At 38.3% G+C, this 13,316-nt stretch overlaps 1 protein-coding gene across 3 annotated transcripts in view; it reads right to left on the reverse strand.

The window, feature by feature from the left end:
• Positions 1-13,316, reverse strand: part of EPB41L4B (erythrocyte membrane protein band 4.1 like 4B) — a 472,815-nt gene that overhangs the window by 296,366 nt on the left and 163,133 nt on the right. For all 3 annotated transcript variants that reach the window (XR_012799153.1, XM_075585948.1, XM_075585949.1), the window contains exons 12-13: positions 11,459-11,568; positions 9,870-9,900 (exon numbers count right to left, since the gene is read on the reverse strand). Coding sequence is in view for 2 of the 3 variants with exons in the window: in XM_075585948.1 (XP_075442063.1) it covers positions 9,870-9,900; positions 11,459-11,568 (141 nt within the window). In the remaining variant the exon portion in view is untranslated. The remainder of the gene's footprint in view (positions 1-9,869; positions 9,901-11,458; positions 11,569-13,316) is intronic.

Here is a 13,316-nt window from a genome sequence, read left to right on the forward strand (position 1 = left end):
ATATAATTATACTAGAGGTGGTAGTAATTTTGCTACAATTTAATGTCGTTTGAAAGCTACTCCTAGATGGTAGTGAAGGGTGTAACCTGAATTGATGTGTACGCTCGAATTGCCAAGTGGATACAGTAATAGATCAGGTATACATACACATTTGTGCCAGGCCGTCAGGTTCAAAATTTAAACACTCTGAAAGGAATTAGGCAACAGAGCTCTCCGATATAGCCAGCGTACTAGGTGGTAACGCTTAGCTTGCCCTACATATGTTTCACCTGTAGTGGCTTCATACGCTGGCTATATCGGAGAGGTCTGTTGCCTAATTCCTTTCAGAGTGTTTCGGAGACTTCATTAGGAAGCACAACACTCTGACTACTCCTCAATCTTTGCATGGTTCATGGTTCATAGTACAAGACACATACTTTGTGATCTTGCGACAACTGCTATTGCTCACCATGACAGACCCACAGGCTCACTAAATTTTGAACCTAACGGTCTGGCACAAATGTGTATGTATACCTGATCTATTACTGTATCCACTTGGCAATTCGAGCGTACACATCAATTCAGGTTACACCCTTCACTACCATCTAGGAGTAGCTTTCAAACGACATTAAATTGTAGCAAAATCACTACCACCTCTAGTATAATTATATAGTTGTGGGACACTCTAATTGATAATAGTGGTTTTGACCTACACTGTCAGTTTCTATTGGGTACACAGTTAACCTCTCCGTTTTTAATTTAATAATTTTAATTACTTTGGTTCACATTATTGCTGCAATAAACACATTTTAATTGTTTATTAATAAATAGTAAGTTTTAACACAGGTATAGGTGATCTCTTGTGCGGCATATAGGGAGCTTTTCTTTATCTTTTTGATCAACATTAACCTCTTCCCTGCCAGCACCACCTACGTACTTTATTGCAGTTTTTGTTCCTATATCACACAGGTTATAATATTTAGGTTTTCCCTCCTTTCACATTAGTATAGTGCAAGGTGCACACATTATGACCTTTTGGTCATTCCACCCCCCTTCTGTATAAATATATATATAAATATATAGAAATATATATATATAAGAAAAAAAGCGCACCCCCCAGTGCATTATCTTATGATGCAGATGAAATAAAATTTATTTAAATAAATGTAAGGTAGATGATGTACACTTACAAGACATAGAGAGTAAAATTCACGTACAGATATCTTTACACACAGACTCCTGGTAGAGATCAGCTGAGATGGATGGGGGAGACCTTTATGTATACCCACTGAAAGCCAGTTGCCTTTAGACCTGCTGCAGGAACACTCACACACAGCAGAAACGACCGCAGACAGAGTCACAGTGAAAGCAGGCACAGTGGGAGATGGTAACGGTCTCACCTCTTGCAGCTGATCAACACGAAGTGCCAGAGGCAATCTCAGTATACAGGAGTCCCTTAGTTAGCAGCGGAACACCACACACACTACGTGCTTGCGCGATGACGTCACAGTTCTAAGCGTTTCGTCGGCGCTTGCTGACTTCGTTTCCGTTTCTGTGACTGTCTGCGGTCGTTTTTTTCTCTTTTTTTCTATACAGTACTGATTTGGGAGTGATTCTCCCGTGGATGAGCAGCTCCCCTCCTACAATTGGGTTGGATTTGGCTATTGGGAATTTTTCCCTTTTGTTTTTCTAATGCATACCCTTTTTCACTGGACTTGTGTTTGATGGACTGAACTCTGGGATTTGTACTTAGTACTTAGAGATAAGTGTATTAGTGCATGACCTGTATGTGTTAGCGCTGCTTTAGTTTTGTGCTAACGGTGGAGTTTTTTTGGTCGCCTTTTTCACCCACCATAACTTAAAATGTATATGGTAAACCTACCCAGCCTAGAAATATTTCAAAGCAAGTATAAACCAACCTCACACTGATGATACCCATCAAGGTTGAAACATGTCTGTGAGTGGTTTGTACTTGCTTTGCTAGTCCCATGCTGTGTTTAAAAGCTGTGTGAACAGCGATACATCAGCTTAAATGGGCTCCATGTGAATGGATATTCCAGGCAAAAGGTGACACAGTGTGTGCTCATTTGCATGTCATTTCCCAGAATCCCTTGCTGCAATGGGAGAACTGTATGCATGGTGATAATGGTTGAAAAGCAGGGTTGCAGACCTGTCTAAGACATGTGAATATATATATATATATATATATATATATAGTCTTTTCACGTCAAAAAAGGCTACAATTTTTACTCCGACAAATGAGGAGCATACTGTTTGACAATGAAAGGGTTAAATAACATACTCCTGAGATGCACCTGATAAATGACACACTAACATTTGAATGGGGTTACCAACAACTGACTTTTCAAAGACTTCTATTTCTAGATCAAGGAGGTCAATGCGAATCAGAAAATAAATTGATGCTCTGTTTATAGCACCTTCAAATAACACACCCAATTAGTCAGGCGATGTATGTTTTTTCGTTAGCAATCTGTATACTCCGCCTAAACAATTACATTAGGAATGTTTACAACAGACGTTCTCATCCACAAGTCATTCCTGCCATTGTTCATTAAATGTATTCACGAATTAAAAAAAAAAAGATATACAGTATACCTGTACATGATGGATGCAATCAAAGGAAATCACCTGGCCATAATTATGTGTTCTACCACTGAAATGCTTGTCACATTAATTTGTAACTAATTAAAAGGTTAATTAAATTTGAAAAGCAAGAACCATATTTATTTGTAAAGGAAGCTTTGCTTGGTCAATTAGAACCAAAATATGCATTATAGATTTGACATCCGTATGTTTCAGTAAAATAAATTTACTGAAACAATGTAATTTTCTGGGGGGACGTAAACTGTATCTTTATGCTACACAATTGATCCATGCTATTATTTTACAGTTCCACCCAAGGCCCGGATAAATGTATTGTTTCAATCTACTTTTTGAAACCCACTTCAAACAGCACTGTAATATTTCTTGGAATGCATGAGAAATGCTCTAAAAATTACGGTTTTAGAGGTATATGAAAAGTATGCCCGAGGAAAATAAATCCTGTCTTGAGTTTACAACCTACAGTAGGTGATGTGTTTCTAAGTCTCCTAAGACAGTAGAAGCAGGTGTGTAAGTGTAGTAGATTGCAGTGTACGGCAAAGGGATATTGGCTGAAAATACAAATATAGGTGGGATGCAATTTTTTTTTTATTATTTTTTTTTTTTTTTTAAATATGCTTTGTCTATGTTATTGAAATGGTTCATACAGAAGTTTGTTTTTAATTATGGGTAATACAATTGTATTTTCATACAGATATTTTAAAAGCTATAAAGGAAAAACAACCGCTCATCCATATATGTAGCATATAATCTTATAGTATAGCCATAGGTGCTCTGAGGGATATATAACTAGTATATCTGGGTTGATCCAAAAGAGGGATCAGAAAGGTTCCCTCACAGTAGAGCACTCAATATGCAGGATACAGTGAGTAGACTAACAATGGTCTAACAGATAAATGCTGTTGATAGACTCATTTGATCTATCATAACCGGATTAGCCAGGAAAAACAATAAAGTTTTATTCAAATATATTGATTAAAAACACATAAATCACATTCAAACATTAAAATAACCCCATAATGAAGTGGCAAGATAAGCAAAAAACAACAATGGGTGTCTTGATACTAATATCTGATATAATGCTATCAATGAACGTCTTGTAATTCAGAATCTAATATCCAGGTCAGCAGGTACGTATCACTCCCAGCCTATGTAGATATTATGAAGCAGGCAGGTATCCTTCATAACATAATTATTCACAGGTACACTATTATTATAGTGAATAAACCGTAGTGAACCAATTGTTCAATATAGTACTGTTCCCACCAGGGAGAAATGGTAACAGGTAGGTATTGCTGTATCCTATGCGTCAAATAAACCTGTGTGGTCTTAGCTCTATATGTCTTGCTGTTGCGTCGTAGGTAGGATATAACTACCACAATGGAACGTATCTTAATATACCCTGCTGTTCTATCGTGGGTATAATGTCACCACTACGATAGGGCATGTAGCCGTTGCAGGTAGAACACACCAAGGTATAGACCGCAATAAGTAAAAGGCACTATGGCACAATAGCACGATGGTAAATAGAATCACAGCTGTTAAACCGCTATATTTTAAAAGCACAGAACTTGCAGTCTAAGGCTGAGTCACCGCTGGCACTGAGCGCGCTCATGCTTGAAGAGCGCTCTAAGCATGAGCGCCGGGCGTCATTGCATTTATGCGCGTGCGGGAGGGGGGGGGGGGGCATTGCGGGTAGTTGAGCGCGCCGGGAAGTAAGATTTTTTTTAATCTAAGCGCCGCGTGTGTGCCTGCGCAAGTAAGCGCTGCGCGCTCAGCACTAGCGGGGCCACAGCTGGTGCTGAACGTGCTGTGCGCTCTGCGCTTTTTCTTCTTGTACTTGTTATGTTGACGTCCCCGCTCACGCGGTGCGCACACGCTCATGCGTGGGCACGCACACGCTCCCAAGCTTGGCACTTGAGGAGACAAAAAAAAGTGACTTTCAAGCACGCTCAACATCCCCCAATGCCTCCCCGCTCCCGAAATACACAGGACACCCGGCGCTCATTCTTAGAGAGTTGGTGATGTCACAGCTCTCAAGCATGAGCGCGGTCAGCGCCAGTGGGGACGCAGCCTAATTGATTGTGCAGTGCAATGACACTGGCAAGAAAAGAATACCACTACTTTATTTTATTTACAAACTTAAGAGGCTTACTTGCAAACCTCCAGTGATCCAGCTAAAATAAATACAACAGCTAACACCGCTAATATTCCAAAAATGGAATAGAATTTGATGTAATAAAAATCAGGAGAAAGGAGTAGTTGATGCCACTACACATGATAGTTTGTAAGTTACAAGTTACCTGATCAGATACCCTGAATAGTTTGAAAGCTTATAGTGTATCAACTAATCTGTTGATCCAATAAAAATTTACTAATGTACAGTACCTACGCCTCCCTTCTTTGCTACTTTAGTACATTGAAGACCCAATATAGCTACCCACCTTTTTCTCACCTAGTGCTCAGATTCAGAATCTAATGCACATATTGAGCCGCTTCTTCTACAGACTTTCACAGTATAGATATTAATCTTAAGCGTAAGCAGGTCTTGTTTAGTGTATCTTCAAAACATCACATCTAATGGCAGAGAAGATCCCATTATACTGTAGAGTTATTTATAAACCGCATCTAACGTGTCAATTATACTTGAAACTCATAATTAATAAAATATATAAAATATAATTAATAAAAAAAAAAAAAAAGAAAAAGAAGATGTAGCAAATGTACGCGAGAGTGGTATTACACTTGTATTGGTTGTAGAAAAGCACATTTATTTAGATTTTCTGTGGATTATAATCTTTAAGGGGTTTCCCTCTTTTTTTTGAGATACATAATAGGTTTCAATACCAAAACAGTTTATATTTTCAACCATGTAAACATAGAAGTCAGTGACAGATATGCACCACTTGACACGCCTATCCTACTAATCACCCAACCTTCTGTGATGCCTCCGCCTATGTTTGTTTCCCAACTATTTTCCTTATTTAGGATTCCCTTCAGTTTATATCAATGAGTTGTGAATTATTTTGTTGTAACCTCCACAACATCTAAGATGATACCCTCACATGAATATATTCCTCTTTAATTGGAAATGCTTCAGAACAAGACGACGTGTTCTAGGATTACTCACGTATCTCAAAATAAATGTGTCCTTGTACCTCATTGTTACCCTGAATACGTGTAAACCGTGCGCCATTTCAGTTTACTGCACCATTTTTGTTTATACACTTAAAGAGCACTGGACTACAGAACTGTAAACAGTACTTTAAATTATGTATTTCAATGATCTATAAAGTGGCATTACTATCTCATACACAACAAAGCACCTAGCTTTCTGAAGTGCATGCTTTTTGTTCTTGTGTGCATCACAGTTCACCTAACTTTGTAGATAAAAGATAACCTAAGCCTACCCGTTTATTATAAATTGAATACACAGAGAGGGGTCCAAAGAATGAATCTTGACGCATCGTTCTTGATAATATGATCAAGAAGAAATTGCCTTTAACAAATATAGCATAAAGAAGTCAATTGACCCAATAAACTCAGTCATACAAATCTCTAATCTCTTCTTCCTGGCATGAGTTAATTTAGAGACCATTATATTATACATAACTTGTATATTCAACTGTTAAATCAACCTAACAAACTATATTGGCAATCAATGAAGATCAAACATAAGAGGTTTCTTTCGCTGTGCTCATTATATAGGTGCCATCCAGCCCTGTTGCCAAACATGCTTTCTGACCTTGTTCCTGAGTGAAGACTCACAAGGGACAGGCACACTGTTATTGTGCCATTTACATATACAGGGGTACAGATTTGGAGGCACAAAGACCTATACAAGCACACACACGCCTTAAACTGCAGTAGAGCTGATCAGGGCATGATCGCACGGATATTCCTTTTACAGTTAATGGGAGTTTCCGTATGATAATGCCCCATTCGGTAATATTGCAGCTTAATGAATAATCCCCTTTTAGTTGGTCAGACACACACAGTACTGCAAGATAAAAACAAACGCAGGAACACATGGTGACACTAAGAAATATGGGGCATTCATACAAAGTGACACAAAGACATACGTACCACTGCAAATCAGAGACCAGCTTCACCTCTATTTACACTAATAAGTGTTTGTGGTCGACCTACACACTGATTTTAATCATTAAGTTAAGATGACAAATGTGTTAAAATAACTTGAAGTTTAGAAGTTGAAGGAGATCAGACAGAAATATGGGTGTCTGAAATACATACTGTATGTATTGGAATCTGGTGTCCCAACATAATGTTAAAGTTAACTGTCCCTGTAAGAACGACATTGGAGCATCATAAGCACATGCCTACAGTGAATATTGCTTAACCTCTCTTAATCGTATATACTGAAATAAAGAGGACTTGTTAAATGTATATTTACAAAAACCCTAATCCATTAAAGACATTTGCTTCACAAGAAATACAGCTCAACCCCCTTAAAACGCTGTGCTTGGGGTCTAAAGAATAACATCGCGATATAAGCGGATCGCGTTAGAAATAATGTACAATTGTATGCGTTGTACAAGAAAGTATTTAAGATACCAATAATCGTGTTGTAAAGTATTCATAAATATGAAAGTTGGGAGCCACGCTTGCATCGTGTTATAAGCGGATTCGCCTTGTAACGGATCGCGTTATAACGGAGTTGAGCTGTATACTATTTTTAAAATAGGAATGCGAATAGTTTAACTAAATTCAAATTTTGGTACGAAGCAAATCAAGGGTGGCTTCAGTAACAGCATTTCCATGGTGTGTAAGGAAAATAATAGCACTTTGCACATGCTGGATACAAAGAAAGCCACTAAATATTATTTTGCAGCGATTCATGCAATGCAGCTGGATTTACATCTATGATTGTATGTAAATTACCATATTACTCTGAGAGGTTAATGAAGAGAATAAAAATGCAGGTGCAGAATTTGGCAACTGGACATCATTTCAAAAACCAGCACCACTAATTGAATTCTTCATTCAGAATGGTTTGGTTTCTAAGGTAGTGAGGGGTTGGAAGGTGAAATTCCTCCTGTTCTATACAATTTATACACAATATTGTGTAGCGTTGTGTCTCATCCTACCCAACATTAAAATTCTCATCATAATCGAAATAGCTCTTAAAATAACTTCGTAAAATAGCCTTACAAGGTATAAAAACTTTCAAAATGGGTAATTTTGATGAGGAACAAAGGAGGTTAGGGGGATTGTACCATTCCATTCATCAGCATTCAAGCATCTTCACACACTGGAGATATTAAAAACAGGTTATCCCCAGTAAGTTCACAGACACAAATGGTCTCAGCTAAGTAGTATTATTAATTTCATGAAGCATTCCTGACTTTGTAGTGCTTAAAAAGGAGCAAATCACCTTTGAGCTAAACCGTAACAAAGACCGTAAGAGTCTTTTTAAACAGTCATGCAAACAAATGAAAGAAATCTTACTTTGGCTGCAGTAAGTAGTGTGCTGTAACCTTCTGGCTAGCAGCACATCTATCCATGTGCTCTCATCTGACACAGGCAGCTACTGCTAGTAACAAGATCCTTATCTATCTTGCTGGCTCTCAGGTGTCAGCTTACATCATGATTAGCTAGCTTCCACCTGAGTTAACCCTTATGAGTGCTGGATGAAGCACTCAGACATATGTTTCCCAGGCATAACTGATAGGGGTTGACTTCACCCTGTCACATTGCCATTTCCTCTTGAAGAATTCCCTGCTTATCTCACCCCTCCCTGTTTATTGGGTGTAACTTCTAAATGAGCACAGTGACATTACCAGACCCCCCCCCCCAAAAAAAATCTTAATTTGATTTTTTTCTGCCATGTTGTTCTATCCCGAGAAGCAGGAACTTTCAGATGGGCATACTCCCACTTAGAAAGGTTAAAGAAAATGCTTTTTGAACTATATTTTAACAAGCATGGTGACACTCTGCAAAGGATCAAGTATTAACACTTTCTAGTCCCATACATTTCATTTATTTTTTCATGTCAGATGAGTTGCCAACTTCACCCAAAAATCTGCAAAATGCAATTAATTGCCTGAGCGCAGCAAGCTTACTCACCAGTCAGTCATCAGCTATAAATAAGTTTACAAGCTCTGCACGTCTGCATAACTTGCAAGAGCAGAGCCTTCAGTCATCTCACCTGAACTCAACGTGCCAAGTAATGATTTCACAGTACATTCAAGAATATCAGAAACACATTCCTATTACTATGATTGAAACAGCTTAGCTTCTCCATGGATTGTACCCAGCCAGGTGGCATCAAGAGAACACAGAAGTGCTACGCCTGAGTTTTCAACTTGTCACAATAGTGACGAATCCGCCAGGATAATGAGGGCAGCCTGGCTTTGCAAGTCTCAAATCCTAATTTTAAAATCAGCCGAGCATGTCAAGTATTTTTACAGGCAATTGATCACCATGATAATCTTTTATTGCAAACATGCATGTGATGATGAAGTGTGTAATTTCATGAAATTATCAAGTACTACTACTGGCCAGAGTAAATTACCACTGAGCTCTACCAACTCCGGATACTTCCCAATCCCACCAAAATTTACCAAATACGAATCCAACTCCTATAGACCCGTAATGCTAAAAGCATGAACACATTTCTGAATATGTCAGTCACAGTAAGGTTAAAGCAAAACCCTTAGTAACCTAGTAAATTCAGAGGACATATGGTTCATGAAATCCAGCAGAGAAAAGTCACATCTGTTCACAAAACAGAAGGAAGGATTTATTTTTTATTCACAGAAGTGACAATAAATTGACAGCCCCTTCCCAAAAAAATCTGCAGCACATTTTTTGGATATTTTTGTCTGCCATTCACCCACCTTTCAACTAGTATTAACCACACAGATGCAGAAGAGTGCCCGCAGGGCTTTAAGAAATTCACCACAGATCCCAGTGGCAAAGGTGTTAGAATATTACTATCCAATTTCTACAGCATGAATATAGAGAAGTAATTAAGGTAATACTTTTAGTGCTGTATTTACATGCAAGTAATTTCCACACGTAATATTAAGACGTTACTTTATCTTGCCATATACAATATATAATATTATTATATATTATCATGTAATGCAGTATACACAGATAAAGCTTTTGGCAGGATAGAATTAGGAATGATACAGCATATATTTGCTATTGTTAGGATTAATGTGGAGTAATTTAAAGTAAATTACACTTCCATTGCCCAACATGAATATTACTGGGAGGGAAGGAGGTTTTGTTCAACTTACCAGTGTTGAGGTGCCCGCGCAGGGTTGTTAGCTGATAAAGAAAGAAAATATGAAGGATAATCAGAAGTCAGTACGTTTTTCAGGCATCATGCAAGCCTACGCAGCAGAGTAGAAATTCATAAAAACAACCTTGGAAAAAAGTGATGCAAAACAATCTATTTGCTTTTCTCTCCCATTTGCTTAACCTTACCTACTGGGATTTCTGATGTACGGATAAATAATACATGTAAATGAGGACGACAACTGTTTTAGTTGACAATAATTTAGTTGTTAGGGAGAATGTTTGGCCTAACTGTGAATATATTGGTTCATCTTTACAAAGTGGTGCTACTGTATTTTCCTTCCTTTTCCGGAAAAAAACACATTATGTGCACGTTGACTTAAAGGGGCCGTAAGGTGTTTTGTTGCAAAACACCACTTAGTAAATATGCCCCTTTAACTTTAAGGCGAGCTCGACTTGCATTCTGGCCGCTTCTTTTCCTCTGTTCCTTTATTTATTTATAAAATATTTTACCAGGAAGTAATACATTGAGAGTTACCTCTCGTTTTCAAGTATGTCCTGGTACTGCCAAACCTTAGTGTTAGCTCTCAATGATAGGGATTAAACTATTTACAGTACTAGATATTGTCTGAGCTCTTTAAAATAAACGACTACTTATTATTATTTGGTAGTAAATTAAAAAAAAATATTTCAGTAAGAGGACACATGAAATGTCGGAACAATCTACTGCATGAATTGACTTGTAAGCAAGGATGTTCTTGTTCACTGAACAGGTTTGTGGTAGCAATCCTTTAACTATGCAGAGGCGTCATTGTGTATAGTATCTTTTGGCACCAAATTCGGATCATGTATTTAAATGGTTAAAAGAATCATTTGATGCCCTTATTTATAAAACATGCCTTTTATATCATTCAGGTATTTAGCAGAAAAGTGGTGTACATCTGTAAAAGGGTTAACGAAAACAGAATGGCATGTTTGCCTGAAAACCGCCAGTTGAAAGACAACCGATTTGAGTAACCCAAGCAGATCGGCAAAGCATTCGAATTCCAAGCATCATCTTAAAAACAACAATTACTCATTTGTTAAGTACAGATGTACAGATGCAGCAGCCGTTATTCGAACAAATCACGGCGCTGTTTTCGTGTGCGCTGCTGTACTCCACACGGCATTAACGCGCCCAATCGCCCCAGGCACACGTGTTTATTTTGTTTGAATTTCATGGATTGTGTGCAATTAAATGCAATGAAATTAATGAATAGTAATGTGTACAGTACTGTGCTACTGTGTCAATTTCAGGTGTTTAAAAGCCAGAACACTAAAATGCCATTTTATGCACTCGCCTGCACTCGCGTCTTAAGGCCGTACGGCTGGAAGAAATCCCGCGCCATGACATGGGTATTCCGAGGTATACACCGCGTGAAGTGTTCGAATAACGGCTGCTGCATCTATAGAAGGTTTTGTGCTATGGTGGGATACACAGATATTCTACTACCATGCATCCTACGGAAACTCTGTGATATTCAGCGTTATTAGTCACCTTCGATGCAGTTAAAAAATAAATTTAAAAAAAATTGTGTATACAGTGAACCTTTGAATGTGGAATGTCTCCGTGATGGATATCTTTTGCTGGGTCGCCTTTCAAATGTACTGGTTCTCCGTAATCTTCCAGCATGGGTTGCTTGGTATTCAGTACGCCCACTTGAAAAAGAAAAATGAAACAACATTATTGGCAGGTTTACTTGCGCAGAAGAAGTTTAGTAGAAGGGAGGAGCAGTCTTTTCGTTAAAGCAGTGGGGTCAGAAGAAAAAGTGGCCAAAAATCAAAGGCAAGTTGAATTTTCAATTTTTTCAATTCACAGATCTCTAATGTAGTCTGGTACACAAATAATTTGTACTAGAATTCTACTGAGTGCAAAATATGCAACCTTGCAGGGCTCTCTGAAAAAAATAGCAACTAAAAACCAGAAACCTAGACATTAAGTGAATACAAACCTTTAGAAAGCAACAAACTTTCTAAACGATATCAGTTTAGTTGATGGCCATTTAAAATGTATATATATTTTTAATTATTATTTTGTTATAATCTGTATCTAGGGAAATTGACTGTTCTATTTTTTTTTTTTAACATTTACATTGCCCTTAGGACGTATAAAAAAATAAATATATAAATAGTAATACAAACAATAATTTTAGAACCCTACCTCTCCGCTGCCCTTTGATTCCCTCCCTAAAAATATACACATTGTTTTGGTAATCCGCCCCGCATGATCTGAGCAAGGGATGATCATGGAGTTGTCCCCTTCCCCACTGCACAAAATAGGGGATGGAGACCATTATCTCCTCTTATAAAGATGACCAGGACGTATTGCTGCCAGGCTCGTCTACTTCACTATGCAAATCCCTACATTGGGTTCCCATATCCTCTAGAATCAAATTTAAAACCCTAGCTCTAACTTGAAAAGCTCTCAACAACGATGCCCTCCCCCTACATCTTAGCCCTCAATACCAAATACATCCCTAAATGCCCCCTCTGCTCTGCCCACGGCATCAGACTTTTCTCCTGCCTTATTATGCCTCACATTCCCGCCTACAAGAGGCTTCTCCCGTGCTGCCTCTCTCTGGAATTCCCTACCACACACCATCAGGCTCTCCCTCAGCTTTCAGATACTTAGAAACTCTCTGAAAACTCACCTTTTCAAGTAATCCTATCTCCACCCCCACCCTCAAACCTTAATGGGATCAGCTGTCTGGCTGGACCATACTCCAAGCCAAGCTATTCTCCATCCTACAACGAGCAGCCACTTTACCTTTTTGTTTCTACATTGTCCTTCATCCCTCCAGATTGCAAGCTCTCCCGAGCAGGGCCCTCATTACCTTTTGTATCTGTTTGTGCAGCATTATCCTTATTTGTATGTAACTGTTAATGTAATATACATTCGTCTGTACCCCCATTGTACCATGCTGCAGAATAGGTTGGCGCTTAACAAACAATAATAACCTCTTAAATAAACAGAGAGTAGTTATCCAGGTTAATTTTGGTGGTTACATTAGTAAAACCATATTTCTGATCATCACAAGGTTAACATTAACTTATTTTTTTTTTTAATAAAAACACCCTCAACTCTCAATTATAATCAGGTCCATGCACTTTGTAATATACTAAAATCAGGTGCCTGCAATGGCAGCAAAGGGGTAAAATAGCCAGAGCACTAAGCATGCTATGTGCTGAAAGAGAGGGGTAAAATTATTGCTGAGATTTCTTGTCAAAATCAACTTCCTAAACATGGTGCACAGTTACATTGTGTTCAACCAATTCTATTTTACAAGATCCCACAGGCACATATTTATTTCCACAAACATGGGGTAACCTTGAACAGACATTGGAAGTACCTCTCCTTTAGGATATCCCCATATTTCTAAGGATAAACTCTGCCTACGTGGGGCATC

Source organism: Ascaphus truei, chromosome 2, assembly GCF_040206685.1.
Source record: "Ascaphus truei isolate aAscTru1 chromosome 2, aAscTru1.hap1, whole genome shotgun sequence".
Lineage (NCBI taxonomy): Eukaryota > Metazoa > Chordata > Amphibia > Anura > Ascaphidae > Ascaphus > Ascaphus truei.